Here is a 27,972-nt window from a genome sequence, read left to right as displayed (position 1 = left end):
CCAGATGTAAACCAATTAGATTCCTTCTAGGAAAACAGCCGGCCAATAGGAGTGCTCGTTATTGGTCCGCTTGGTTGCCAAGGCAGAGTATTCATCCGCAGCTCCTGCGTCCGCAAAAAGCGTTTTTCTTCGAGGAGCCTTTTCCTTAGTAACCGTGCATAAACATGAGTTATTACAGCATAAGGTAAGAGTAAAGCCTTGAAAATACATCCTTACTTATTCACGGACTTCTTTGGTCTTCAGTTTTGTCTATTGTGGCGTGAAAATCCCGCTCGTGTCCGTGGAATTGTGTTGGGAAAACTTAAGTGTCGCCTTTAACTTTGATAAAACGCGGCATCGCAAACATCGGAAAACGGGCTGAAGCAGCTAACGTTAGCTTCTAACGGTTGTACGGTAGCTTTGATATTCAACTCCTGATAATTATAGAATTGATGACAATTAACTGAGAATGTTTTTAGTTTGATTTTTTTAGTGAGTTGCGACTTAACGGTTGTTTGGAAGAAGGACCGGTCAGGGAAAGTTATAAATCCCAGCGTTTGTTTTCTGTGTGTTTGGCTTGTTTTCAAGCGAACGCATTTACAACCACAGTTATAGGAACATACCAGCTTCATGTAAATATTACGTGTAAAATAAATTCTCATCTATCATTTTGAGGTGTTTTTGGCGGAAAATGCCCCCCCCCTCGCCTAAGTAAAAATATTTAATTTTTGCATATTTGAACAGATTATTATAATATTTGAGTTAAACCCTACGCGCATGCTCAATTGGATGTCAGATATTTTTTTAATCATGGATTTTTATACAGTCCAAACTAAAATTCAGACAAACACCTGAAGAAAAATACATACAGTGTGTGAACATGTCAATTTTTCGTGTTTTCTTTCTTCTTATATGCTCAAAAGTATTCGTGGAATTTGACTGTGTGCATGAATCATTGTCTTTACTAACCCCTCATTTTAATTGATAAAATATATAAATGGAGTAAGTGACTAACAATGACTAAAACATGCCCCATTTGCAAAACATCTATCCTGGTCGCAGCAGAAATACGGCACCATGCAACTTATTTGAATCTCTCACAGCTACACGCTTTAGCTTCCACTAATAATAGTGGAATAGTAAATATATTGCAATGTTTAAAAGGGAGCAGACAATTATAAGAATTGTATTTTTCAATTCTGCTCCCTTCCAATCATGAACATTTTCAATATTGTAGGACAGCATTGTAAACATATTGGACAATCAATCATTTTCATGAAAGGAACAAATGTATACATGAATGAAATGAAAAATTAAAAATAAAATAAAATAAGGATATGTTTCCAATCAGTTTAGACCATTTGCATCCATCTTTAATGAAAATGCAAATAAAGATTTGATTCATCAAATTAATTAATTTTCAACATTTCTTGTATCTTTGCAGTGAAAAGTAAACTTTTCTGTTATTTTTTATTTCTTTTTTTCTTTTTTCTGACAGCAACTAACTTTAGTGATGCCAGTTCTACATGTGTTATTGATTATGTGCAAATAACCAAATAAAAGAGGATTTTGAAAGGTTGTTGTTTCCCTTTCGGCTTTTCCCATCAGGGGTCGCCACAAAGGTCCTTTATGAAAAACAATGAATGAATATCTGAGTGTAGAAATGGGCAGTAAAACTCATCTTTGAGTGTCTTAGTTAGACAAACAGGTGTTCTGTTGGACAAGATAGTCATGATCTTATTCATCTATTTATTTATGAATTTAGACAAGACAAAATAAACGGTGCTGTCCTGTTAATCCTTCTCTGAATATTTGATTTCCACCTCCCAAGAAGCAGAATGTTACTGTCTAGAAATGTTTTTAAACTAGTTTGATCTTAAATTCTGTCCTTTATCAACAGTTGCTTCTGCCTTTTTGATTCTTTTAGTTACAGATCCTAGAACTGGCAGTGTTCATAATGACGTGGTGAGGCCGGCTTACGTACCGGTAAATGTCATGTAGAATCAGAATGAATGTCCACGGTTATGTTGTCCTGTTTGAAAGTCGTGTCCAAAACGTTTGAAAGAGGGGAGAAAGAGGAGGATGTTTGGTGAGGAGGGGTCCACCATGGCTCCGTATTTCTGACCACAGTGGAATGTTCCCGTCAGTGTGGGTCTGTCCCGTCGTCATTCATCTCAACTTCCCGGTATTTTGTGAGCGACACAGAAAACTTTGAGTCAAAACGTTGTGTACAGCTGCATTTGATGAATTGATGTTTTGTTGAACCCATTTTCTGTGTTTTTGTGTGCCTTACTAATAGTTAAAAACATGCGTACCGGTAGTCACAGTTGGTTTGGGTTAGGGTTAGAATCAATCACAAATTAGAATTAGTTTTTTTCTTTTAAGTCTAAAGATTTCACCTTTAAATGTGTCATTTTTTTAACAGATGTATTTTAAATTATAATGTGAGACATTGCTTTTGAATTTTTGTAAAGAGAAATATAAACTGATGAACAATGTATTATTTCTGTGGTTCTGATTGAAAGCTGGACCTTGTTATTGGCCTCAAATATGAGGACTTGGGATTTCTTTAGGACCTTTTAGATGTTCATTTTAATTTTACCATGTTCATACTTAGCAGACTATCCATCTTACTGTCTCGTGTCGGTCTCAAAAGACTATTGCTGTTTTGGGGACAATGTAGTGCTCATTGTTACCTTGGGACTTGATCTGGATTTATGACCAAAAACTTCACGTTATTGATTGTGCAGCGGTGATAAATTCATTCCTGACCTGAACCAAGAGTGTTTGTGTTTAGAGAGTCAGAAGTGTTTTTCTCTGCATCTCGTGCGATAACTAATATTATGATCAACCTTCCAGCTGATTTCCATCGTTTGCCTGCAGCTCAGTAATTACTCCCTCCGGTAAATGATTCATCCACAGACTTCTGCTTTATTTACAGCTGTTTCTGAGATTCACTACATAACACAACCTTTCTTTGAGTTTTAAAATAGAGAAAAAATTAAATATTAAAAACAGACAATCACAAATGAAAAAAGCCCCTGTATTGCATTTGTTTTTAATTTTACATTTCATCTGAGTTGCTTTTTGTTGTTTAAGTGAGTATTTTAGGTGTGAACATACACTGAATGTGAGTGACTGAGCACAGTTGGCAGTGAGTTTCATTTTAGAGATTTTTATTTTGTTGTTTAAAGATCCACTTTGACGAAAGTTGTGTTTTTTTCAGATGTTTTTGTGGCATTTTTCTGGTGATGGAGGACATATATAAAGAAAATGTAATTACTTCTAGTCGTTTATTTTTTCAAATTGCTGTGAATAAGGAGCAGATGAAAAATTCATCTTTTTAAAGAGTTCATTTGTGATGTTGGACATACGCTGGGTGGGTAAGCTAGCGGGAGAGCGCGTAAACAGAGAGCTCTCAGCAACAGGGTAGGGGAGGGGGGTTGCTCCATGCCAACGGCCCCACCCACAAATCAGAGGTGAATTTCTAATAAACTCTTGCCGCTCTGCAGAAACTATCCTAGAAAACAACACAGGTTTTTTTTTTTAGGGTAAAAACATAATTAAAAAACACACAAGTAGGGCTACTTGTGTGTTTTTTGATCAAAAAGTTTTTTTCAAAAGGAGTGGTTCTTCACAGTTATTCCTGTGTGACACATAAAACTCCGCAGACTTCTGCTCTGATGCTCTCATGAGTCAGAGGAAACAACGGATGGCGCAATCTCTTACTGGAAGATCGCTTTTTGGCTAAATAATGAAAACCTAAGTAAAAGCAGTTTGTGCAACGCGTTTTTTAGAAGCGATTGCTTCTAAAAGGCTTGACTTTATATTTGAAAGTACAAAAAGGAGAAAGCACAGCACTGACATTTGCAGAGCGTACAGAGGTTCCTGCCGCCGCCTGATCTGTGCAGCACGCTGGCATTTAGGGATGTCACTTTCATATCCATCCCTCGCTTGGAGCCTTTGTCTTACCTGAAGTGTGAAGTCATGGTAACAGTGCCAGCCTCACAACCTCAGCCTTCCTTGGTATCCATCACTCCCATGGGTGGGGCGAATTCTAGCTCCTCTGTCTCAGTGGCATAAAGCTCTGAGACCTGTAGACGACGTTCTCCTTAAGTTTGAAGCATTTTTGTGAGACCGTTCATGGACTAGCAGCCCTGCAGTTGCATCCATGGACTTTGTCAAGACTGAGGGATCCCAGCCCGCCTACAGCCGCTGGTCATACAGGTAGCTCTGCTCACTATCCTTGAGGTGCTTTAAAAGTTTTCTTTGTTGCCTGTTGTATGTGGTTTAGTCTTTCATTTGTTTTCTCCTAATTTAGCTAAGATTTCCATAGATCCCAGAGTGGATTTATGTTCCCGACAGTCATTTCCTAATGCTGGCTGGACGGTCTGACCTGCTGACCTGTAGGACTGTCGGGCTGTGCTTGTTGCTCATGTTTCCACCAGCAGGTTGTTACTTATTTAGAGCATCAAGCTTGAACTGTGTTTCTTGTAACTAGAGTTGTGTGTTTGTGTGTGAGATTTGGTTGCTCATTAAAGTTTACCCAAGAATTTTTTTAGTTATAATGATTTGAACACATGAATGTTACTGAAATCCTGTTTCTCTAACATTAACCCTTCTATAGAAACAGACCAAATGTCATGCAGAAAATAGAACAAATACTTCTGCACTAAAATGTAAAGAACCACTCTGATGAAAGTGGCATTTAGAATTTGTACGATGATGGGGGTCACATGTCAAGAAAGTGAAGCTCAAAATTGCATCTCTGATTATTTCTTTTTCAAGGTTGTTGTGAATCAGAAACAAATGAAAATAAAATGCCAATTGAAAAAGAGCTTTTTTTAGGGTGTTGCCCCATCCGCTCCTCTCTGATGCATCTACTTATAGACGACTAGATCCATGTACGTCTTTGATTTCCTCATCTGAGCTGGAATCTGGATCAAAACCTGGATAGATCCGGTATTGCTTCCAATTTTTGGGTCACCGCTAATGTTAGGTTGGGGGTGTGAGGGACTGTAAGCTAGTGGGAAAGCATGTAAACAGAGAGTTTTCAGTTATGGTTAATGGAAAGGGAGTGGGGTTGCTCTACACCAACAACAGAATGAAACTCTTTAAAAAAAATGTTGGCTAAAAAGAATCATAATTAAAAGATGACTGGGAAAGCTTTGAAAATAGATCAAAAGATGATAGCAGAGGGACTTAAAATATATTCCAAGATGGAGCTTTCAGGTCTGTAAAGCTTCTGCTTCTAGTACGACATAGGCACATTCAGGTGTTAAATGAAATAAAAATACATAATCTGTTGTTTTAATTTAAAATAAAACTTTAAAGTAAGTAGGTTGTGCTTTTTTTATTTTAGTCTTTTTTTCTCAAAATGTGGTAACTTGGAAGTTTTTTTTTTTCTGGAGCTATTTAGTAAACTTGTTTGAGTAATGAAAGCTTGTGAGACTAAAGCCAAATGACAGATTTAAAGGAGGAAAAGCTCTTTGGGATGTTCAGACACTTTGTTTGCACACTTGAATCCATTGAGGATCTTCATTGAACTTTCCAGGCTCTGTGTGGGACTTGGCTCAGGTTTTGTTTTGCTTATGCGTAGACACAATTACTCCTCTGGGGGCTACAAATGGCAACCATCGTTGTAAGTGCGACTCAGCATTAACAGTCAGAAGAAATAAACCAGAGTTTCCGTTTTATATGCTCGTCAGTTCCAGCTGAGTCAGATTTGTGTTGCTTCCACATCAGCACGTTCCACCAATCTTCTGTAGATCAGAGCTTTACGACGGCTGCTGCAAACCTTCACTGCCGTGGATTAAGACTTCGGCACTGATGAGGCCTTTCAGCTCCTGCTGCTCCAGAACTCATTGTTCTGTTTGTAATGACTTGTTTTTGCATCTTTATGAGATGTTTTCTTGTCGTTCTGGGGTCCTTTCGGGGTCCATCAACACCTGAAGTTTTTAATTTGTACGATTTTCAGGCGTTCTTCCTCAGCATCACTGTGGCAGCATGCTCCTTTTCTAGCTAATTCAGAAGGTTCTTTTGAGGAACTGGGCTAAATTTTATTGACTTCTTAGTAGATTTCCCTGTGATTCCTCCATGAGGTGCCTGAAAGTGGATCTTTGAGCACATCAGTGACTCAGAATGACTCCAGAGAAGAGAAATACCTAGAAAGATTTTGTTAAATCTAAACTAACACCCGAAAAAAAAGGTCACAGCTTGTAAAAAAAGTTGAGGTGTTGTCATCAACAGAGAACTGAAAATGATAGAGAAGACATGGCTTCTACAGTGTTTTTAGAGCCTCACATTTTAAATGAATGAGATTTTTTTTGACCGTGAAACAGTGATCGCTCAGGCTTTGGAGATGCTGCCGTCAGTCTGAGGACGACGTCCTGGAGTGGGCAAAATGGGACTGAAGGGTTTAAAATCGCCGCTGGTGAGGAGCAGGGTTGACTGAGCTGCGGTTACCATGGTTACATCCCAACGGCAGCGTGTCCTCGTCTCGTCACCAAAGCTGTGACAGACTAATGAAACATTGATCGCTCAGGACTGCGCCATGGCTCCTCCCCACACACGTGCACTGCCAAAGCTTTTAAAAAAAGAAAAGAAAAGTATTTTACTCTACTACAACTTTTGAAATACACGGGTCTATAGCTGTTCTGTTGGTTTTGTTTTTGGATCAACAATAATGATAATAACCATTGACCACCTGCTGTGAATATCTTGTTGTCTTCCTGAACCAAATCTTCATCTTTCTTTCTCTTCGTCTGCTATGTGTTTGGTCGTCCTGTTACCTCTGAAGACCCTCCACCTCCACCAGCTTTTCATCCAACTCAACATCAAGGTACACAACAGCATACACAACACAACTGTGCACTCAAACCTTGTTTAACAACAGTTGAACAAACAACCTGGAGGTAAAAAAGGAATTTAAGGGGAAATCTGGTGTGGTTTTGATTACTGAAAGGTCCACAGACCTGGTGAATAAATCATGTCGCCTTACATAAAAGGTGATGCACACCAGGTTTTTGGTGTACTTGACTTTTATTTTTTTTCATTGACTTGCGTCAGAATGCGGAGGAGAAACGGCAAAATCTAAGCATATAAGATGGTAACCACTGAGAATTAACAGGAGTTTTTTTCTGAAGATGAGCAGGAAACAGGGAAGCTTTTGTCTTTGTAGAAGACAACAGACACCCCGACATGAACAGAACTGAACCGTCCTGCAGAACTCAGCCTGTGGATGATGATGTGGAATTCAGTCAGTAAGGTGTTGGCGATTAGCTCTGTCCCATATAAGCAAAAAATCAGTGTAATGATTTTAAAAATAAGGTCTGTAGTTTTTGGTCCAAAAGCATAGCTCAGAATAAAACTCATTCCTATTCTCTGTGAAACGGAAACAAGGACTCTTTTGGAGAAGGAAACCTTAAAGACTCACTCTTAGGAAAATGGTGTTTTTGGTGTTTTTAACATGTTCTTGTGCCATTCTACTGATGATGGAGGACATATAGAAAGAAAATTAAGCTCAAAATTGCATTTCTTTATTCAAACCACTGGTAATCATGAGCAAACGGAAAAAAAAAGGACGTTTGGAAAAATGTTTATTTGTGATGCAGAAAAGCCAGAAGCTCCCTGCTCTGAGCTCTCAGCAACAGAGAGGGGAAGGGGGGGTGGGGTTGCTCCATGTCAATAGTCCAGCCCACAACTCAGAAGTGAATTTCTAATGAACTACTACTAGTACATCTCAACATAAAATATGTTCTAGAAAAGACACCTTTATCCCTGGATTTGGCTAAAAACGGCATAATCATAATTAAAAGTGCAAAAGATGATCAGAGTGGAACTTTTAAGTTTTATTTAAACTTTCCTAACTATATAAATAAATGTAAAAAAAAAAGTAAAAAAATAATTCAATATTATGTTTTAACATTTAAAAATCTCTTTAAAAATGTACCTTGAATGTTTAAATTTGTTTTTTTTGAAAAACATCAAAAAAGAAATTCTGTGGATTTTCTGAAGCCTGTTTAAAGTTTTCTCCCTTTGTACAGAGCAGCTACATTTGGTGATGATGCGTCAATTTAAAAATGTAAAACTTAGTGAACACAACAAACCATTTTATAAATCCTCTTAAGAAAAATCGTCCCAATGGAAAATACAGAAAGGTCGTTCAGAAACTGAAGGGTTTTTGCTGAAGAAGCCTAAAAAATGCAGAATAAACACTGAGACGCGGCAGATCCAATCATATCCTTTTGTTAACACTTTTTCCTCTGATGTGGCAATCCAGCCCCGTCACGTCATCTATGACTTTGTTGAGCTTCAGACCTGTGAAGACGACAGAATTAAATCCATTATTAACCCCCCATAACATTGTATGAATTAAAGGTGAATAAATGAAAGTTTGTTGAAAACTTGCCTCCCATCATGGGCCTTTGGAGTCTCACTACGCCAAACTACAGGAAGTGATGAGTCATACTATATATACATATAATTTTTGTATGTGTGTGTTTACATGGATTATAAAGTCACAAACATTCTTGCTTTTCAATGTTTTACTTAAAATTATCCTAATATCACTTTGTCTTATTTTGGTTTGCAAAGAAAACATTTGAACACAAAAGCATCTCACTCCTCTGGATTAATCCTAGATTTGGACCAAAATTTTGCAAGCATGAAAAATGTGTTCATGTTTCTTAATCAAGCAGTTTTTTTTGTTCTTTTTTTGAGATCCTTTAGGAAGCCATATTCTTTGATGTACTTTGATGTCTGTGAGTTGACAGATGTTCCTAAAGAAACATCTGCACAGTGGATCTAATGACCTCCACCTTTCTCCATTCTCCTGTTCTGTCACCAAGCGCAGCTCTCAGGTTCCCTTAAAGGTTTTTAGACGCCTCCTCCACTTTTCCACGGCAAAAAGAGGAGGGTCATGCTTGAGAGTTTGGGGGGAAAGATGAAAGGACGACTGAAAGCATTGCACTTTATCCTTCATCTCTCCGAGCTAATCAGAAACTCTGTTTTAGTAAACAGAGTATCTGTTGTTTTTGTTCATCTTTTACTTTTGAGTCTAAAAAAGCTATCCTGTTTGGCCTACAGGCGCTATCTGGCCCCGCCTCCACCCAGTTACACCTTTTTACGTGGCCTCACTGGCCGAGCGGCCGCTACACGCCCCTCACTCTCCCCCTCTACTGCTGCCACCCTAAAATACTTTTTTTTTAAATGGTGGCTTTAGTATTGCCTTTATCTCCATAGCAACCATTCAACTTTTTGGTCGCCTGGAGGTGAAACACAGGCCTATGTAATTTTCAGAAGAATCAACAAAAGTAAATTTTGTATTTCCTTGGCAACAGAGAATTTTGTTAACAACGCCCACATTCCTAATATGTTTATAGGGTGTGTTAAATTGTATTATTCAGCTTGAGCCAAGGATTCATGTATTCAATTTCCATAATATTCCGGTTAGAAACCTGTAGGCAACAAGGTAACGTCACTTTAGCTAGCTCGCCACACTGACGCCGTTCAAAATCTACAAACCAACTTTTTTTTTCAAAGTAACTTCCCATTGATGCTCAAGGAGTTAGGAGAACATAGATGAAAATTCCTTGGAGGAGTTAAAATTTGTATAAGCTACCAAAGGTCACTTTTGTAGAAAATTCAAGATTCCCGAGGTCAAAGGTCAACCAAACTTCAGTTGTGGTTGTTGACGTAACCTGGCAACGTTTGTGGGAGTTTTCATGAAAATGGCTCAAACAGAAGTTTTTTTTTTCCGAAGCATTGATGGTAAAAATTGTCAAATTTAGCCAAAAACGGCCACTTAGCTTTAGGATCTGTGGCCATCCCATAATGACTTTAAAACTTTCTTTTGAAATCCCTGACACATGTTTTGGTTTAGAGCCCCACAAGTGGTTTTGACCCCATTCATCGTTTTAGACCACATGTGTCAAACTCAAGGCCCGGGGGCCAAATGTGGCCCTCCATGTCATTTTATGTGGCCCGCGAGAGCATAAAAGTTTTTAATTTATCAAAATAAAAAATAAAAATTGGTGTGCATTTATTCATATCTAGGAGGAATCCTAGAGGAGGAGTCCTAACCATACATTAGGACTTGAACATTGTCCATATAACCTAACCTGACAGAATCTAATTTAAAAGGATTTATGTTAGAGTAACAAGCAAACATGTTTTTTTATGCAACTGCAATTGTCTCTTTAAAATGTTATAATAAAAAAAAAAAAATGTTATAATAAATAAATAATGAGTTATTTAACATTAAGGAGTAGTTACATTTGTTTTTCATTATATTTAGTTACATGTATAAGTTATGTCTGGCCCTTTGAGGACAATCACTATGTTGACTTGGCCCTCGGTGAAAATGAGTTTGACACCCCTGTTTTAGACTGTTTCCTGCTGTCATCATTTTTTTAGGGGGTGGGGGTGTTCATTTCACCACACCTCAAACGAATTTTCACCGGAGGCCGTGCAATTTTTGGTGAGTTTTTGAGGACGTGTCGGGGGGGGGGGGGTATATTTTCGCTCAAAGGCGCAGTAAGAAAGAGGAATTGTGAAATCAACCTGGTCCTTTCCGTCCAGAGGAGCCGAGCTGATGTTTCTCCAACATCCACAGACAATTGACACACTTTCCTGGATGCTCGGAGTCGGTCGTGACAGTCGTGGCTCCCACTGTAGCTAAGCAACATGAGCTCATCCCTATCAGGTCAATTCAATGTGAAAAGCCTGGTTTCCAATCAAGGCTAGTGCTGATGAATGCCATTCTGATTTCCTTTTCTAATTGATTCAACTGTACGGATGTGGTCGTGTTGATGCTGAGGGCCTCTGTCTGCTGAACAGAGGGACTCATGCTTGTCCTCTGCTTTGCTCCTCAGTGGCATTGAGGACGACAGCAGCAGTCTCATGAGGCAGAAGCTGGAGAAACAGGTGAACAAAGCTTGTGTTCTGAACAGTTCCTGATGATTCCAGCCTCTGACTTGAGGCGGGGAGGAGTCCAGTCCAGGGTCAGATGAGGATGTCGAGTGAGGCGCCTCCTGCACTTCATGCTGGCAGCACATTTGCAGCCTCTGCTGAGAGTCTTCTCCACTTATGTAACTGAGAGGAGCAAACACACATGCTGCTCTGCTTGGCAGCATTATGAACCAACACACACACACACTGGTGCTTGACAGTTGGCTGCAGAAGAGTCTGTTGGAGTGCTGGATCGGAGCAGACCTTCAGAGGACGCAATAGGGTGCAGGAAGTGTTTGCACAGAAACTTAGCAGGACCAAACTTCTTTTCACAGCCACAATGGAGCGGGTCTGTACCGTCCACTTTGTCTTTTTTTCTCAGAATTGTTTCATTTTTCTCTAATGTTTCGGTTTTAATCATGCGTCTAGTTCTTTTCCCCAAAATGTATTTTCTTTTCATGGGTTTTGCGTTTCTTTAACAAATGATCTACTTTATTTTGATTGCACATCAGGAAAAGTCCAAATAATTCAATTCAGTTTTTACCCAGGAAGGAGTGTGAACGCCTCAATGAGGTCACGTCCTGCACGCTAAATATCAACTTCTCGGTTTCAACAAACAAGCTTTTACAATGTAACGCCTTAAAATAACTCACTGCGGGAGAAAATAATAACTGTTTTCACTTTCATTGTTTTGTATGTCAGTGTAAGCTGTGCATATGACAATAAATCCTTGTCTGTCTGTCTGTCCGTCCGTCCGTCCGTCCAGCATAACCTACAGTTATATTCTGTAACTCTTGTGAATCTTGCAGAAATATCTTCTTTTCAGATGCTGCTGCTCATATGATGGAATTTCGTCCGTGTTAGCTTAATGACCGATTGCTCATGAAAAGCTTTTGTTTGTCTGGCAATTAAGGGACAGGCCATGGCGGTCCCTTCCATCTCAGCGAACGGTTTGCAGGAGTTGTTGTTGTCCACCGGGCGCATTACAGTAATTAACGTGTTTGCACAATGCATCTCCAGCTACGACAGCGATGTGAATTAGACCGAAACAGCTCAGCTCTACCCCCATCTATAATCAGACAGACTTTAGGGAGAAGTTGTCCAAAGTTGATTAAAACTGGAGGCATTTGTTAGGCTTCCTGGTGTTTTCTTATATTTGTGTGCAGATTATTTTACACAGCAAAAAACAGGAAGAGAACACTAATCTTAAAAAGAAAATTGATAGAAATCGTAAAATTATTTCTGTTTGCAGTACGGTGAGTCATTTTGACCTTACGAGAAATCTTATAGTAAGTTATCAAAATCTAGAAACATAACTGAGCTAAAAAAAAAGCGCAAATATTTTTTTGCTAGTTTTAAGCAACTGGTTTGTGTTTTTTGTGTTTTTATGTACCTAGTTATTGTTCATTTTGATTACAGTTACAAAAAAACTTTAAGCCTTTAGCTGCATTTTACGGCCCTCATGTCGCTTTCCGCCCTTGCCGCCTCCTTTTGACCTACCTTAACTGGTTGAGGGCGCTCTCCCTCTGTGTTTCTGCCAAAAATGTATGAAAAATTCATGTCGGTTTTATCTCCATAGCAACCATTTAAGTTTTTGGTCACATGAGGGTGACAAACACGTCTATGTAACTTTTAGAAGAGTCAGCAAAAGTAAACTTTTAGGTTTCTTTGGCAACTGAGGTTTTTGTTAACCACGCCCACATTCCCAATATGCTCATATCGCATTCTTAGAATACTTTGTGCACTTTGAGCTCCTTTTCCTCCCATCCTCCACCGTTAAAAACCCGTCTGTTGTCTTCAGAAGGGGATTTGGTTTCAGCTTTTTTTTTTTTTTCTGCAGAGGTCGCTGCTGGAACAGAAGCAGCGGAAGAAACGTCAGGAACCTCTGATGGTCCAACCGAACACGGAGGCTCGACCCCGCCTCTCCAGGACCCGCCACCCCGAGGAGCAGGCCCCCCTTGTGGAGTCTCAGACCAGCTTCACAAATGAAGTCATCATGGACGGTACTGAACTTTGGCCCACATTACAAAAAGAAACTGTTTCAATGAGATAGAAAAAAATGCAAGAATGTTTTTTTTTTTTTTGTTTAGCTCTTCTGTTAGCTGATTTTTTTTCCACCATCTTGGTTTTATTGCTTGATATTTCATGGAGACATCAGCCGTTTAAATAAGGGGAAAAACACCTTGATGTAGTTGAAGAAACGTTGAGATGTTTGTAGATGACATCTGAAGTGAGAGCAGGACTTTTACTCAAATCGAACTTTAGCTGCAGAAAGACAGAAAAAGTGTTTGTGAAGGAGAGTGGAGCACTGAGAGTACAGCTGCTAGGCAGAGCAGGGAGGAGATCTATTGATGTTATATGAGGAGATGGAAGAGCCAAAGGGTGAGGTGAAATGGAAGCAGAGTATCTCCTGAGGCGAGCCTCAAAAGGTCAAAAAAATATATGAAATTCATCCAGGAAAACTGCTTTTTTCTCGTTGCAGGTATTGACGGTCCAGCAGCTTTCTTGAACTCGGAAGGTCCTGACCTGGGCATGAAAATCCAAATCCTGTCCGTCAGCCAGCCCCAGTCTCCCTCCTTCCAAACCCAGCCTCAGCATCAGCCTCCACCTCGGTCCCCCGTTTCCGAAGAGACGGAGAGAGACGGAGACACCGAGACGCTGCTGGAACCGAAGATGGACATCCACGAAATGCTGCAGAAACAAGGTGAGTTCTTCACAGAAGGACCAGTTTTCTGCTGCAGACTCTTCTTTGGCCTCCAATAAACCAGTGGAACTCCCTTCACATTATTTACTGCTATAAAACAGTTCAAAGCCCCAATCTTCTTCACCATTTACAAAGATTTGAATATTGAGGGAGGATTCTCCTGCAGAGAGAAAAAAGGAAGAGCATATTTGCCTCATTAGTTCAGTTTATTCAGTATAAAGAGAAGGAAGGATTTAGGTGCTGAAAGCTGTAATCCTGCTAAGCTGTGGTTATTTAGACTTTGTTTTTAAAGTTTGAATTGTCTGTCAAATGCACTTTTTCTTTTCCTATCTGTATCTAATAAAAGTATCTTATCTCACTCTGCAGTGATTTAGATGAGAGAGGACAGATTCAACCTCTGATTGACCTGCAGCTGCAGAGAACATTTCTTGACTTTTGATGTTTGTGGCCCTAAGAGTTGGTGAAATATTATGTTTGTAACCCTTGTGCTATCCTAGGCACTTTAACATTGGGAGTGGGGTCATCTAGACCCACTACACAGTGCTCTGAACCTTTCAGTCAGTCAGTCAGTCAGTCAGTCAGTCAGTCAATCAATCAATCAATTATTTGTATAGCACTTATTTAAGCAGAAGCAACCAAAGTGCCTAGCATAAAATCACATAATATCAGAGACAATATGATACAATAAAGAAACAATAAAACCAATAAAACAACAAAAGAATAACATTAATAAGCTGACCCACTAAATCCGCTCACTGGAGTTAAAAGCCTGACTAAAAAGATGAGTTTTTAAAAGTGACTCACTGAACTCACTGACGGTTCTGGCTGACCTCACAGAGAAGGGGAGAGAACTGAGACTAGGAAACAGAATACTGAAAGGATTTTGAATGGAAATCACAAGTCGGAGCTTTTTTTGGATGCTAATTATAACCTTTGTTACTTTTTAGAAGAGATCCTCTCTTCCTGTTTCTGAGAAGTTCCCATGAATCCCACCACATCCTTGTGCTTATCCTTAAAAATATTAATGTATAAGAAAACTTGAAAGTCGTTTTAAGGAAGAGGTTTTAAAACAACTTGTGTAGCGCTCCGTCTTTGCTGTGGCCGTTGGGTGACCCGTACGAGGGTTTGGGTCGTCCGGCCCGTGGAGGGGTCGTATAGAGAAACGCAGGTGAGTCTTGCAGTTCCACTGAGGCTGGTATGGCCATCTTAAGGGACATTGTGAGAGTAGAACATACATTGTTGTGCGCGGGGTGAGTGTATTTTGAAGTATTTTTGAGGATAATTTCAGTTGAAAGCAGATGTGATGAACAGGTGATGCCCAAAGCTGCACTGCAGCCATTAGCAAGCTGCGTGTATAGTCTGTCCAATTTGTCAGTCGGGCTGCATGCAAGGAGAGTGCACTAACAGGATCCATGTGCAGTCCACAGGATTTAAAGGGGTCAAGTGCCCTTTGACCTTAATATTTTATGCGGGGCCCACCGGCGTGCCTCGTACGGGGTTCGACCATTCTCCCCCTGCAGATATCCCGTATATCCCCTATAAGGACAAGGGTTTGAAGAGCCGGGTGTTTTATGGCCGACCTCTCCTTCCTCTTCCAGGTCTGTGTGGAAGCATGAACTTCGACGAAGCCAGCGAGCACGAAGAGGACGCCGAGGAGGAGCGAACACGCTCCCTGTCCCCTCATGCAGACCCCACCAGGCCTGCTTCGTCTGCGAGCAGCAAAGAGGTTTCCGTGAGTTCTGCAAGAAGGAAGAAGTTACCTAAAAAAACCTAAGAAAATCTGAAACATGACAGGAACGTGTTTATTTTTTTTTTCAGGACGTAGCTGTCCCGGGGTCACCCACAGCAGACCACCTGCTTTCAGAAATGTCAAATCTAGAAGAGTTTGTGCTGAGTCCTGCTCCTCGCGGCGTCACCATTAAATGTCGAATCTCCCGCGATAAGAAGGGGATGGACCGCGGCCTCTACCCGACCTACTTCATGCACATGGAAAAAGAAGACGGCAAGAAGGTGGGCGGAGCCCAAAGAAATGCAAAGGAAATCCTTTTCATTTGAAAGACTTTTAATTTGAAAGAGCGTCTTCGCGTCTTCCCTCCAGGTCTTTCTTTTAGCCGGACGAAAGAGAAAAAAAAGCAAAACATCCAACTATCTTATTTCAGTGGACGCTACTGACCTGTCCAGAGAGGGAGACAGCTTCATCGGTAAACTAAGGTAGATAAAAATCTTGCAGCCTCCTGGATCTGCCACCATTTTTTACTGAACAGAAATAGGATGGAATGGCCTCTTTCCTCTCCAAAAATGCTAAATCCTAAATTGTTCTTAAAAGATAAAATTATTGAATCAAATTCTGCTTTTTTTTTAAACTTCTATTTCTGTTACCATTTATTAAGCCCCTCCCCTTCTTTTGCATCATGTTAAAACAGACCTCATGCATGTCCAGGTGATGTTGGTTTGACGCTAACTGAACGTCCAATCATTTCTCGCATCAGGTCTAACCTCATGGGAACCAAATTCACGGTGTACGACAGCGGCTCCAACCCCGGCAAGACCGTTGGGGCGCTGATGGAGGACAGCCCCGCCCGCCAGGAGATGGCGGCCGTCTGCTACGTGAGCAAACAGGATGTGCTCTCCACCTGTTCACCGTCCGTCGAAGGTCCGGCGTGTCAAACTCTTCCTCTCCCCGTAGGAAACGAACGTGCTGGGTTTCAAAGGACCGCGGAAGATGACCGTCATCATCCCGGGCATGAACATGAACTTTGAGAGACTTCCTGTTCGGCCTCAGAACGTGAGTGTGAGGAGGGTGGAAATATGGGGCATTACATTTCGTAGAGCAGCAAATTGGACGTGTGAATGGCGTTCTGTGTGAACGCAGCATTTAGACAGAGTGTATGTGTGACAGGAGCAGGAGAGCCTCCTCAGCAGGTGGCAGAATCACTCCATGGAAAACCTCATCGAGCTGCACAACAAGGCCCCCGTGTGGAACGACGACACGCAGTCCTACGTGCTGAACTTCCACGGACGCGTCACGCAGGCCTCGGTGAAAAACTTCCAGATCGTTCACGACAACGACCGTGAGTAGCTGTCCTTGTGCTCCCTCGTTTATCGCAGGGGAAACGCAGTAAAGAAAATTTGCGATTGGTGAAATTTTTTTTTTTTACACAGATGGGAAAATTTTCTCACTTTTCTATGTTGTTTCATCCCCCAAAAGCCTGACTTCCACTGGTCCTTCTACGGTGCGTCTCTGTTGCGTTGACACAAAAAAATTGAACGTTCGTTAATCAATCGCATTGTTTAAATCACCTCCAGCGTCTGACATGCATCCCTCACCTACGCAAGTTTTACTCAGGAGTTCCAATTCCAGGCCGTCGACGCGTCAATTTCCCGGCAAAAAACCCCTGTTGTACTTTCAAAATAAAACTGTATACATTTTTATTTTTCATTTTGGGTGACGTGCACACACGATAACGCACGTTAACAGCACGGATACCACGTAGACACAGGGGACAGGACAAACCTCTCCTCTGGCAGTCAGTTGGGTCTATATGCAACGACCATGTTAACTAACCATCGATTGTGAGACGGACGCCCCACACATCGCAGCAGAGACGCGTCCCAGACAGACTGGTGTAAACCAGGCTAAAGTTCAAAGCTTTGCTGAAAATGAGCTCATTATGAAATCTGATTTAAGATGTGATTTGGCAAACTGGACACACTCTGTTCAGCAGACACAACACAGAGGAGATTGATTGACAATAGCCAATCAGAATGCAGAACACAGTGCACTGAAAAAGCTCCTACAGTGAGACGGTGAAAGATGAAGCGCGGTGTAGCGAGTTCGGTACTTCAAGATCTGTTCTCCCTCCAGCCGACTACATCGTCATGCAGTTCGGTCGTGTGGCTGAAGACATCTTCACCCTGGACTACAACTACCCCATGTGCGCGCTCCAAGCCTTCGCCATCGGCCTCTCCAGTTTCGACAGCAAGCTGGCGTGCGAGTGAACGCCGGCGCCTCCCGCAGAAGGCCTCATGCATTACACGTTTTCCACAGAAGAAGGGAAGAGTTAAAAACCCAGCCGCTCCCACGCTCACGTGATATTTAGGAGCTCTGCGGTTTTATCTGAGGTCACCTTTCATGCCTGTTAGCTTTATTTTACTCATTTTTTTGGGTCTCAATCAAGTCATGGTTCATTCACTGCTTTGTATTATACCATGGCCTGGCATTTTGGCGCCACCTGCTGGTCAAATCTTTTTTTTTAACTTCAGGAACAAAAACAAAATCTTAAACTTTGTGTTTTGATTGTAATGTAACACCGTTTACATCAGAGATGACTGTACCGTATAACCCTCATTTTAATATCACGCCTCCATTTATGTCAATGTAAAAGGTGTATTTTCCTTTTTGCTGTGAGTAACTGTTTTTATTTGAATGTGACTGTGAATCTGCTTTTTTTCTTTTTTTGTTTTAGTTAAACAAATAACAGGAAAAACATATTTTTATTTCCAAACAATGCAGTCAATTTTCTGGAGTTGATAACCACTTTTAGCGATAAAACTTATTTTAAATCAGCTCTTTAAAGGGAACGAACGTAATCCTTAAATAGCTGCCTGGATCAAACTCCCTCTTTATGCCTTAAGGAACAGATTATAACAAGATGAAAAAATAAAGTTACGGTAATAAAAGTAATTTCAGGGTAATATTTGCTATGTAAAATTCTATTTTCTTACAGAAAAAGACTAAGTAAGCAAACCTCTAAATTGGTTTAGGATCCAGCAATAAATTTAGTAGAAAAACAATAAACTCTATTCAGATTCCTTATTTTTTGTCTGTAGCGTGCAATCAAGTTTTAAAGAAAGAAAAGTTATTTATATATTTTTAAATGTCAGATTTTATTGCTGAAGACTTTTTGAGAATCACACTTCCACCGATCACACTGACAAACGGACGTTTGCATGTTCTGTCATTTTGTATGTTCAGTGAAGCCAGTTCTGCAGAGGAACCTGGTTCCGAACGGGAAACGTCTTAAAAACACACAAATAAAGAGGAAAAAGTGGCCCGCTGCTGGTTCCGGCTGTTTTTTGGAGGGTTTTGGTGAATCAAAAGTAAAAATGAAAAAAAAAAAAAAACAAATCATCTGATGATCTGGACTCATGAAGCGTCGTTATAAAATGAGAAAGTGACATCAAGACAAGTAAATACTTCAGATTTAGCTTTATTTTTTTGCAATCAACATCTTGAGAATCAAGTGTGCAGGAAACTGTAATCATTTTACACACCTTATTTAACAGTTAGTAGCATATTCTTTCCACAAATCAATAGATGAACATTTTTAAAAATTTTCATGCCAATTACTTAAAAAAATACACAAATTGTTTATTTTTTGTGTGCTATTTGTCAAAATAAGAGCACAGCAATCTGCAGTATAACAAAAGCCACCGAGTAAGTTTAGAAACTGGGCTAAAAGTGCCTCCTTTATAGTAAAAAAAGGAGGTCAAGTTTGACCCAAGAGTTGAAAATGGCTTTTAGGAAAACTGGTGAAGTTTGAGGGAAACTTCCACAGGCCGGATGGTCAGCGGATTGTTGCGGCAGCCCACCCACAGGTACGGAAAGACCGTTTCGGTGAGGCTGTGCTTGAAGGTGTGGATGTGCGTGTTGCTGTGCGGGTCATGGAACAACACCCTGCCCTTGTCACAGTCCAGCTCCACCCGGATCCTCTGCGGATTCGTCTTCAGCGCCAGCCGCGTCAGCGGGGACGTGCCTGCGAAGTACATTTTGTGGTAAAAGTACACGCAGAGGTAGCCGTTGTTCAGCACCGAGGGCAGTTTCTCCTTCCGTTTGACAGACGCTTTGGCCACGCCGATGACCCACGCCGTGTTGTCTCCCACATCCACCTCCCAGGCGTGCCTGCCCACGCTAAGGCCCGGCCAGCCCAGCACGGCGGCGTCGGGGTCGAAGCGCTCCGGGTTGTCGGGAAGCTTCCGCTTCACGTCGCTGTCCTGGACGCTGGTGAGATCATCCGACAGGACGAGCCAGGGGGCGGCGGTGTTGGGATCCAGAGTGATGGGGTCTGCAGAAAAACATGGCAGCCTCCTTTGACCTCCACCTCGGACGCAGCAGAAGCTGTTCTAGAGTTTGGATGGGAAACTCACAGAATTTAATCAACATCTGCATCCTCTTCCACACCTGGAACGCCAGAGAATCAACGTATTTGGCCACATTTATGAGGGATCCTGAAGCCATAACGGGATCTTCTACCGGATGGGTGGCTCTGCAGGATCAGCGCACAGAAAAAAACCCCAAAATGTCTCGCAAATGTATGGTTTATGTCAAGCAATCAAACACAAATACACATAAATATGTCAAATCTGATAAAGATATTTGGCCATAAATTGCATACTGTATGATAAAGTAAACATATGTGACGTATTAACAGTGGACATAAGACAGAAAAAATGTTTCAGTGTAAATATTGTAAGTCTGAAAGTTAATTTTAAATAAAAAAATGTTTGAAACAACAGGTTAAAAAAGCCTTGATATTCGTGTTAAAGCAGAAATCCTTAAGAAAATATCAAAAACACAGAAATGGGAGAAATCTCTGTGTGCCGGGGACAAACCCTGAAATCCACAGAAATCTCTCGTGTTTGTCTCAGAAATGAATTATTCGTAAATATTGGCAGAAGATAGGAGTTTGGATGTGGGTTCCTTCAGAATAAAACGCTCCATGCGCAGATCGTTTTTGAAAACTGCTGCTTATACATGTATGTGCAAAACAATTTGAGGCTACAACTGGGTACCATAAAAGAAGAAAAAGAAATGAGACTAAAGTTGTAAAATTAGTGGACAGTTTTGCAAGAATAAAGTCGAAAATTTATGAGAAAAGTCCAGTTTTCTTCTGATAATTAAGTTTTAAAATAAAAGTCTGACTTTATTCTAGAATAATATAAAATCATGACGAAAAAGGTGAAAACTTTACAAGAATAAAGTTATTAAATTATAATAAAAAAAAGTCACTTTTTGAGCATAAAGTCGTAAAATTGTAGGGAAAAGTCAACATTAGAAGATAAAGTTTATGCTTCAAAAAAAGTGACTGCATGACTTTTTCTTTTTAAAATGAAATTGTTTTAATTGATTTATTTATGACCTCATTCTCATCAATTTATGATTTATTCCTTATGTATTTATTTATTCACCCTAAGAAGTACCTTAAAGCTTGTTAAGTTTCAGAAAATAATTTAAATTTAATGCAGTTTAGTTGTAACATTTGCAGCACATACAACTGTGTCCATTTTGGCCTGGACTTGCCTAGAAATTTGTAGAAAAAAGTCAAATGATTTATTTTTTTTCAAATTAAAAGCATCTTTTTCTATCTGGAGATGCAGCTGCCTTTTGGTTAAACCCTGGTGAACCCGAGAACTATTTTCTTCTGTTTTTTTCCCCAAAATTACCTTGCCAGAGTGCTCTTGGATTTCTGTAGAAAAAACAAACACAAGAAGAATAAAGTCAAATCAGCTGAGAGAACCTGCAGGTGGAGGACATCTGCAGACTCACATGCAGAACCGATAGGCCCTCCAGGGCCATCTCCTCCTCCAGAACCCGGATGGTTTCGGACACGGACGACAGCTTCTCCTCTACGTCTTGGATCTGCTGCCTCACTCCTCGGCTCTTCTGCTCCTCCTCCCCCCTCAGTTCCTCCATCCTGGACTCCTCCTGAGCGAGTAGGAAGTTGTGGAGCTTCTCAAACTCCTCGTGGGTCCTCCTCTCCACAAACCGAGCCTGTTCCTGAGCACAGAGGAAGAAAATGGGGTCTGGTGGTGAACCAGCGTCATCTCTCTGCTGTCTCTATGAGAAACCAGAGAGACACCTGGATGTGCACAGCTGTGCTCTCCAAGCTCTTCTTCATCGTTTCAAAAGCGTCCCGCTTGTCCTTCAGGGAGCTGAGGGCGGATTGCATTTTGTCCTGTGTGGAAAATGAAAACAGTTCAACTTGAGAGGCGTTTTCCAGGTAAATGTGGCAACCGTGACGGGATCCACCTTCACATCCGCCACCGCCTCGCTGACGGGGCAGCAGTCGTGCTGCTTGTGCCTCCTGGACGTGTGGCAGACCACACAGATGGGCTCTTTGTCCAGCAGGCAGAACAGCTTCAGCCTCTCCCCGTGGAGGGGGCACGTGACCTCCGGGTCGCAGTACAGCCCCCCCTCTGCGTCGCCTGCCGTCTGACCCTCGTCCTCCGTCACGCAGGCCTCGCAGAGGTTCCTGAGGGTCAGGCTGGGGACGGGGTCGTCCACGCTGAGGGTCCTGCAGAGGGGGCAGTCACGCCTCCTCCCCTGACGGGCCCAGTACTGCTGCAGGCACGCCGCACAGAAGCTGTGGCTGCACTTCAGGACCACCGGCTCCTTGAAGATGTCGCAGCACACGGGGCAGGTGAGGTCCACCTCAGGCAGAGAGAGCCTGCCAGCCATGTCAGCACTGTGAAAGTGAAAGTTTCAAAGTTTGGGAGCTGGATCTGCTGGACAAACACCGGCATCCGTTCAGACCATAAAGGGATGAGAAATCACCTGGAAACTCTTAAATGTAGGAGTTTTGATGGGAAAAAGCGTTTAGATGTACCTTTCAGATGCAGGGTGGTGACAGCTGTAAACACTTCCTGCTTTGCTGAGTCACTCAGAGGGGGCGGGGCTCATTTTCTTAACCCTTTATAGCCCATTCAGAACGAAAATGGGGAAACATTCAACATTATTCTGTGGTTTAATCTATAAATGAGTCAGTAAGATATAAGCAAAACTACCTCTCCTAATTTGAAAATATATATATATATATATCTTTATACAACAACAAATAAATCTAAGGAAAATGTTTTGGACTAAAGTAAATTTAGACATAATACATTTTGAGCAATAAAATAAAATTAAAATAGTGAAGAATCGCTTAAGATTCAGGGAAAAGAATCTAGATAAGAAAATAAATTTAAAATTGTGCTTTAATAAAGGTTTTTATGAGCCACTAGTGGGGTAATGTCGCCATCTAGTGGTCAAAACAAAAACCACAGCATTTCTTAAAAACAAAAGCCAGATTTTGAACCTTTTCAATTTGCTAATTTTGATTTTAAAAAAATCTGATTGCCAGTCGGACAACATCTCATAAAAATTACTTTAATTTTCTGGTAAAAACTTTTTTTGCTGGGAAATACAGCATCCATACACTCAGGCCTGCTAAAAACAACTAAATTGAAAGTTTAATAACCTAAAAATGTTATAACAGAGCACATGTTTAATTTAAGACTTAATAGACTGATTTCTTTATTGCTTGTTCAGTTGAACAGAAAATTACTTTTCAACAAGGCACTAAAACAGAAACACTTGACAAAAAGCATAAAAACCAACATCATGATGTTTGTTTTTTTGCTCCAGCAACAAAAGTTTTGGATCATTTTCTATGTTTTTTTAATCTCTTTTGTGTTTCAGGGTGAGAACGTTATATCAGGAGGTGACAATATTTGGTGATCATTTCCTTCTTGTTAGAAAAAAATTGTTTTCTTAAAAGGTGGAGGTGCTGTTGTAGCTGAAGGAAGGAACAAAAAAAAGAACTTCATATTTAAAAACAGTCCATCTGCTGGACACAAGTGAAGAGGGTCGGGAAATAGATCCATTTTCAGCTCTTACAGGAACTCAAAAAGACAACATCTTTGTTTTTTTTGTTTTTTTATTCATTCTCAAAGTTTTCTTTTAAGGGTTAAAAAGTATTTGTGATGGTCTGCAGACTATAATTGTATTCTTAAAAACCAAGTTTATGCTTTGAACCAGAGAAAAATCCATCCTCGTGTATAAATCTTTCAAAAAAACTTTGTTGATACATGTTGAGGTTATTGATTGAAAAAGACAAAAGAACATGTTATTTTTTAAAGGACACAGACCATTTGATGTGAGCACATGTTTGCCATGTTCCCATCATCCCTTCTGCTCGTAAAGATGGGCGGGTTTTCAAAGAGTGATGTCAGACGCACTGCGGCTCAGTTAAAACAAGTTTATGGTTGAAGGCCTCAGAAAAAGGTGTGTCTGCTGATCAGGTTATATTATGGCTGTGATTTTGAACTCTTTAAGTTAAGCGCAGAAGTGCTGCTGACTGGATTCCAGCTCAAATGGGAACTTCAGATACAAACACTTCCAATGTTGCTGTTAAAAGTCTACATTCAAAAATATATATTTCAGTTGTTTTGTCTCATTATGAATTTTCCATCTCTGCAGTCATGGACCTTTTTGCACCTGATTTTTATAATCTTCTCCATCTTTACAAAAGGTTGTTTTCTGACTAAATGACACTCTCTGTGGCCCATATTCCACACCACAGGGTGTCAGCGTGTCCCCACTGGTGCTCAAAGACCAGCAGTGGGTTAGAAAAAAGCAGATTTTGCTGCTCAGGAGTTCCTCAGCTGTTTGTTTGAGGTAAACAGATAGATATCAAGAGATGCAATCTCCAGCTCCCGCCTGAACTCCAGGGCTACTTTTAAAACCAGCCGGGATAAACGCCCACGCCTACCTGCAGCCTCCTTCTGCCCTGCAAATTGGTTGTCAGTCAATGTGACCCGGGTAATAGCGGTTCATTATTGCCCCCCACATAAAGCAGTTAGCATCATCAGGGCTGGATTTGGAGGCGGGAGGGGGATGCTGGAGGTGTGGAGCGCCGATCTCTACTCATCTAATGAGAAAAGGCAGACAAACAAACAAAACAGGCAATTGCCACCTAAAAATGCTCTTTTTTTTTTTTTTATTTTTTTTTTTACCCAGGAGCTCCTTCTACCTGATCATGCTGCTTTTCCTTTTTCACCTTTGGACAACTATTTGCAAATTTGAGACAAAAAGTCAATAGTCTATTACGCCGCGGCGCCGCAGACTGTAAAAAGTGAAACAGCAGCCTGTAAATTATGGCAGACTAAGACCAGAGAAAATAAAATAAAAAAAGAGTATAGAGAGGACACTCACAGATAGCAAATACAGGTCTCAAACTCACGGCGTGATGGATTAACTGCAGTTAAAGTCATTCATTCAAGTGACTGACTGTGTGTAAAGACTGCACATTTTATCGCTCATGAAATTCATCTGCCAACTGTTAGCTTTTGCACTGTACACACCATCTGTGCTTGTAGAACAGCTTTGCTTGTGACTGATTGCCTTTTTGGGGAACATCCAGTTTTTGGCCGTTTTTCAACGTCCTGTAAAAACGACACAAGGACGGGTGTGATCAAACTTCTAGGTGCCGCAAATATGTTTGTCCTCATCCCCAAACGTCAGCGTCCGATGGACACGCAATTCACCAACGTCCTGCTGTCAGAACGCAGTTTTTCTTTGAGTTTTGTGATTAAAAAAGAAATCCCAAAGCTCTAAAATAAGTATTAAAATAAACAGAAAAAAGGTTGGATCATTTACAAAACATTTTATGAGAAGCATTTATCTTAAAATGCTTTTTGACCCATTTGATACGGTTGTTTTTTACCATTAACACAATAAAAAAGAATCATATTTTAGCATTAGTGGGCTTAGAAATACTCCATTTAAAATGTATTTATTTTATTTTTAACTTAACGTAAAATTTTTTGATGTATTTACATAAAACCTTGAATTCAATTGTTATTATTTTATGTCAAAAACGACTTTTTAGATGTTTCTGCACTGCATCATATACGAAAATTGTCTATTAACTCAATAATATCCTCTTGGACAGATAACAGTAGAAGGGGGTGGAGTCTATGCGCCTATTGGTTAATTCTTTGAATTTCTCTGTTAGGAAAATTACTTTAAAATAGCCGGTAGAAAAAGATTTTTCCTGAACTTATTTAAATTATTGGAAAGCATTTTATTCTTAACAAAAGCAAATGAATGAATCAAACTCTAATAAGCTGAAAGACTTTGAAAATTAAACCATCTGTATCTCCAAGTATTATGTTCACAACAAAAGTAAACATAAATATATAAAGAATATATTTACCACCAAATGTAATGTATGAAACGTACAGGCTAAGATCAGTGGTCCAGTATAAATACATGACTTATTTTCTTCAAAGGTAAACTGCATTAGCTTAAAATTGTCATGGTTTAGCTGACTTAGCCGACCCAAGTGCTGGAACCCGTAAGGAGACTCGACAGGCACTGAGGTGAGTAATAAAGGTTTAATTTTAACTGCAGGAAGAATATTGAGTCCCAGGTTCTTCTGTGGAGGCCAGAGGTGTTGGTTGGAGGGTCTTGGCGGCGACAACCGTATGATCCGTGATGGTAGCCAGGAGGGCGATGGAGCGAGAGGTGGACAGCAACCAGTGGAGTAACTCGTGAGGGCGAGATCCTGGAGTGACACAAGACAAGGTAATTAGTCGAGGACAAAGGCATGAACAAGAATCTAGATGAGGCCAGGAGATGCACCGTGGGAGTACAACGAACTAGCGTTGATTACAGGTCCGAGGTCTCCTTAAGAGTCTGCCGGCTGACGAGGTTGAGGAGGCGCAGCTGGAGGTACCAGGTGTAGGTGATGAGGGGGAGGAATCTGCCAGAGGCACCGTAACAGTACCCCCCCCACAACGACCGCCTCCAGGCGGGCCAGGGCGACGATCAGGATGGGCGGAAAAAAAATCGTCAATGAGAGAGCGGTCCAGTATCAGGGAGCGGGAGACCCACGACCGCTCCTCCGGGCCGTAACCCTCCCAATCGACCAGATACTGGAAACCGCGGCCCCTGCGCCGCACGTCCAAAACCCGACTAGCCGTAAAGGCCGGGGCCCCGTCGATGAGCCGGGCGGGCGGTGGGGAAGCGGACGGCGGGCAAAGGGGGCTCTGGCGGACAGGCTTGACTTGGGAAACATGAAAGGAAGGATGCACTTTGAGGGCGGCAGGCAACTTGAGGCGGACACAGGTGGGGTTAATAACTCGCTCAATGACATAGGGTCCAATGTAGCGTGGAGCCAACTTACGGGAAGTGGCCTGGAGGGGAATGTTCCTTGAGGAAAGCCACACCTGTTGACCAGGTTGATAGGAAGGACTCACCACCCTGTGACGGTTGGCGATCTGGCAGTTGCTCTCCTTGGTGCGGAGGAGAGCCGCCCTAGCCTGGCGCCAAACGTCCTGACACCGTTGTAGATGGAGTTGGACAGAGGGCACTACCAGATCGAGCTCCTGAGAAGGAAACAAGGGTGGTGAGTATCCCAAAGAGGCTTCAAAGGGTGACATACCCGTAGCAGCAGATGGGTGGTTGTTATGGGCGTATTCAATCCAGATGAGATGGTCCGACCAGTCACCCTGGTTTTGGGCCGCCAAACAACGCAGAGCGGCCTCCAGCTCCTGATTGGCCCTTTCGGCCTGGCCGTTGGATTGGGGGTGATACCCCGATGAGAGGCTGATGGAGGCTCCGAGGGCGGAGCAGAAGGCCTTCCAAACCTGTGATATAAATTGCGGCCCACGGTCGGACACGATGTCGGTAGGTATTCCATGATGCCGGAAAACATGATTAACCAGGATGTTGGCTGTTTCGGTGGCTGTGGGCAGTTGAGCGAGGGGAATGAAGTGAGCTGCTTTAGAAAAGCGGTCGACAACAGTGAAGATGACAGTGAAACCCTGAGAAGGAGGCAGTCCAGTGACAAAATCAACGGCTATGTGGGACCAAGGTCGACCGGGTGTGGGAAGCGGATGCAGATGACCAGCAGGCGGTGAGGTGGATGACTTAGCTCTAGCACAGGTAGTACAGGCTGCGACGTAAGCACGCACGTCGTCCTCCATGGAGGGCCAATAGAAGCGTCGTTTGAGAAGCGTGAGTGTACGATGAACCCCACCGTGGCAGGCGATTTTTGATGAATGCCCCCAGGTGATGACGTCAGACCTGAGGTTATCGGGAACGAACAAAGTTCCTGGGGGACAATTGATGGTGGCCGGTTTCTCACCTTGGGCCTGCTGCACCCTCGTCTCGATATCCCACGTGAGGTTGCCCACGAAAAGGGAGTCTGGAATGATGGAAGGCGTAGAGCTCCCCTCCGTGGTGTTATATTTTCGTGACAGGGCGTCAGGTTTGCCATTCTTACTGCCAGGACGGTAGGTGATTGTAAAGCAGAACCTGTCAAAAAATAAACACCAGCGGGCTTGTCTAGAATTTAGTCTCTTAGCCGATCGCAGGTAGGCCAGATTCTTGTGGTCTGTCCACACAATGAATGGTTGTTCAGCCCCCTCCAACCAGTGTCTCCATTCCTCCAAAGCCAGTTTTATGGCCAACAATTCTCTGTTGCCAACGTCATAGTTCCGTTCCGCGGGACTGAGTTTCCTGGAGAAATAAGCACAGGGTTTGAGCTTGCTGGATGGAGATTCACGCTGGG

General features: G+C 41.7%; 2 protein-coding genes across 8 annotated transcripts; one reads left to right on the top strand and one right to left on the bottom strand.

The window, feature by feature from the left end:
• The first annotated feature begins 29 nt into the window (after positions 1-29).
• On the top strand, positions 30-18,684 carry tulp3 (TUB like protein 3). Of its 5 annotated transcripts, XM_023952205.2 has the most exons (14): positions 109-1,555; positions 1,602-4,206; positions 6,779-6,820; positions 10,595-10,684; positions 10,854-10,905; positions 12,770-12,932; positions 13,412-13,633; positions 15,232-15,365; positions 15,452-15,643; positions 15,732-15,844; positions 16,123-16,240; positions 16,320-16,418; positions 16,533-16,704; positions 17,499-18,684. In XM_023952205.2, the coding sequence occupies exons 2-14, from the start codon at positions 4,151-4,153 to the stop codon at positions 17,630-17,632; spliced, it is 1,587 nt and encodes a 528-aa protein (XP_023807973.1). In that variant the 5' UTR covers positions 109-1,555; positions 1,602-4,150; the 3' UTR covers positions 17,633-18,684. The 5 variants fall into 5 exon arrangements, with proteins under 5 accessions (XP_023807974.1, XP_023807976.1, XP_023807973.1 ...); XM_023952206.2 differs by lacking the exon at positions 1,602-4,206 and having other exon boundaries at positions 30-184; XM_023952207.2 differs by lacking the exon at positions 10,595-10,684.
• A 143-nt stretch (positions 18,685-18,827) lies between these two features.
• trim35-14 (tripartite motif containing 35-14) lies at positions 18,828-22,364 on the bottom strand. 3 transcript variants are annotated; one of them, XM_011491248.4, is made up of 7 exons: positions 22,240-22,364; positions 21,663-22,098; positions 21,493-21,588; positions 21,180-21,410; positions 21,077-21,099; positions 19,781-19,899; positions 18,828-19,698 (listed from the first exon to the last, which is right to left on the bottom strand). In XM_011491248.4, exons 2-7 carry the CDS (start codon positions 22,089-22,091, stop codon positions 19,154-19,156), a joined length of 1,443 nt encoding a protein of 480 aa, XP_011489550.1. In that variant the 5' UTR covers positions 22,092-22,098; positions 22,240-22,364; the 3' UTR covers positions 18,828-19,153. The 3 variants fall into 3 exon arrangements, with proteins under 3 accessions (XP_011489550.1, XP_004083245.1, XP_020569832.1); XM_004083197.5 differs by having other exon boundaries at positions 22,188-22,299; XM_020714173.3 differs by having other exon boundaries at positions 21,663-22,135; positions 22,240-22,293.
• Between the last annotated feature and the right edge of the window lie 5,608 nt (positions 22,365-27,972).

Source organism: Oryzias latipes, chromosome 23 (assembly GCF_053564925.1).
Source record: "Oryzias latipes strain Hd-rR chromosome 23, Olatipes_Hd-rR_3.1".
NCBI lineage: Eukaryota > Metazoa > Chordata > Actinopteri > Beloniformes > Adrianichthyidae > Oryzias > Oryzias latipes.
This window is presented reverse-complemented; position numbering and strand designations above follow the sequence as displayed.

Coding starts and splice junctions, on each gene's coding strand:
- tulp3 (XM_023952205.2), top strand. CDS start 4,151: ATGGACTTTGTCAAGACTGAGGGATCCCAGCCCGCCTACAGCCGCTGG. Junction 10,685..10,853: donor CATGAGCTCATCCCTATCAG/GTCAATTCAATG, acceptor TTTGCTCCTCAG/TGGCATTGAGGACGACAGCA. Junction 15,366..15,451: donor CGAGCAGCAAAGAGGTTTCC/GTGAGTTCTGCA, acceptor TTTTTTTTTCAG/GACGTAGCTGTCCCGGGGTC.
- trim35-14 (XM_011491248.4), bottom strand. CDS start 22,091: ATGGCTGGCAGGCTCTCTCTGCCTGAGGTGGACCTCACCTGCCCCGTG. Junction 21,100..21,179: donor AGGGCCTATCGGTTCTGCAT/GTGAGTCTGCAG, acceptor TTTTTTCTACAG/AAATCCAAGAGCACTCTGGC. Junction 19,699..19,780: donor GCAGATGTTGATTAAATTCT/GTGAGTTTCCCA, acceptor GTTTTTCTGCAG/ACCCCATCACTCTGGATCCC.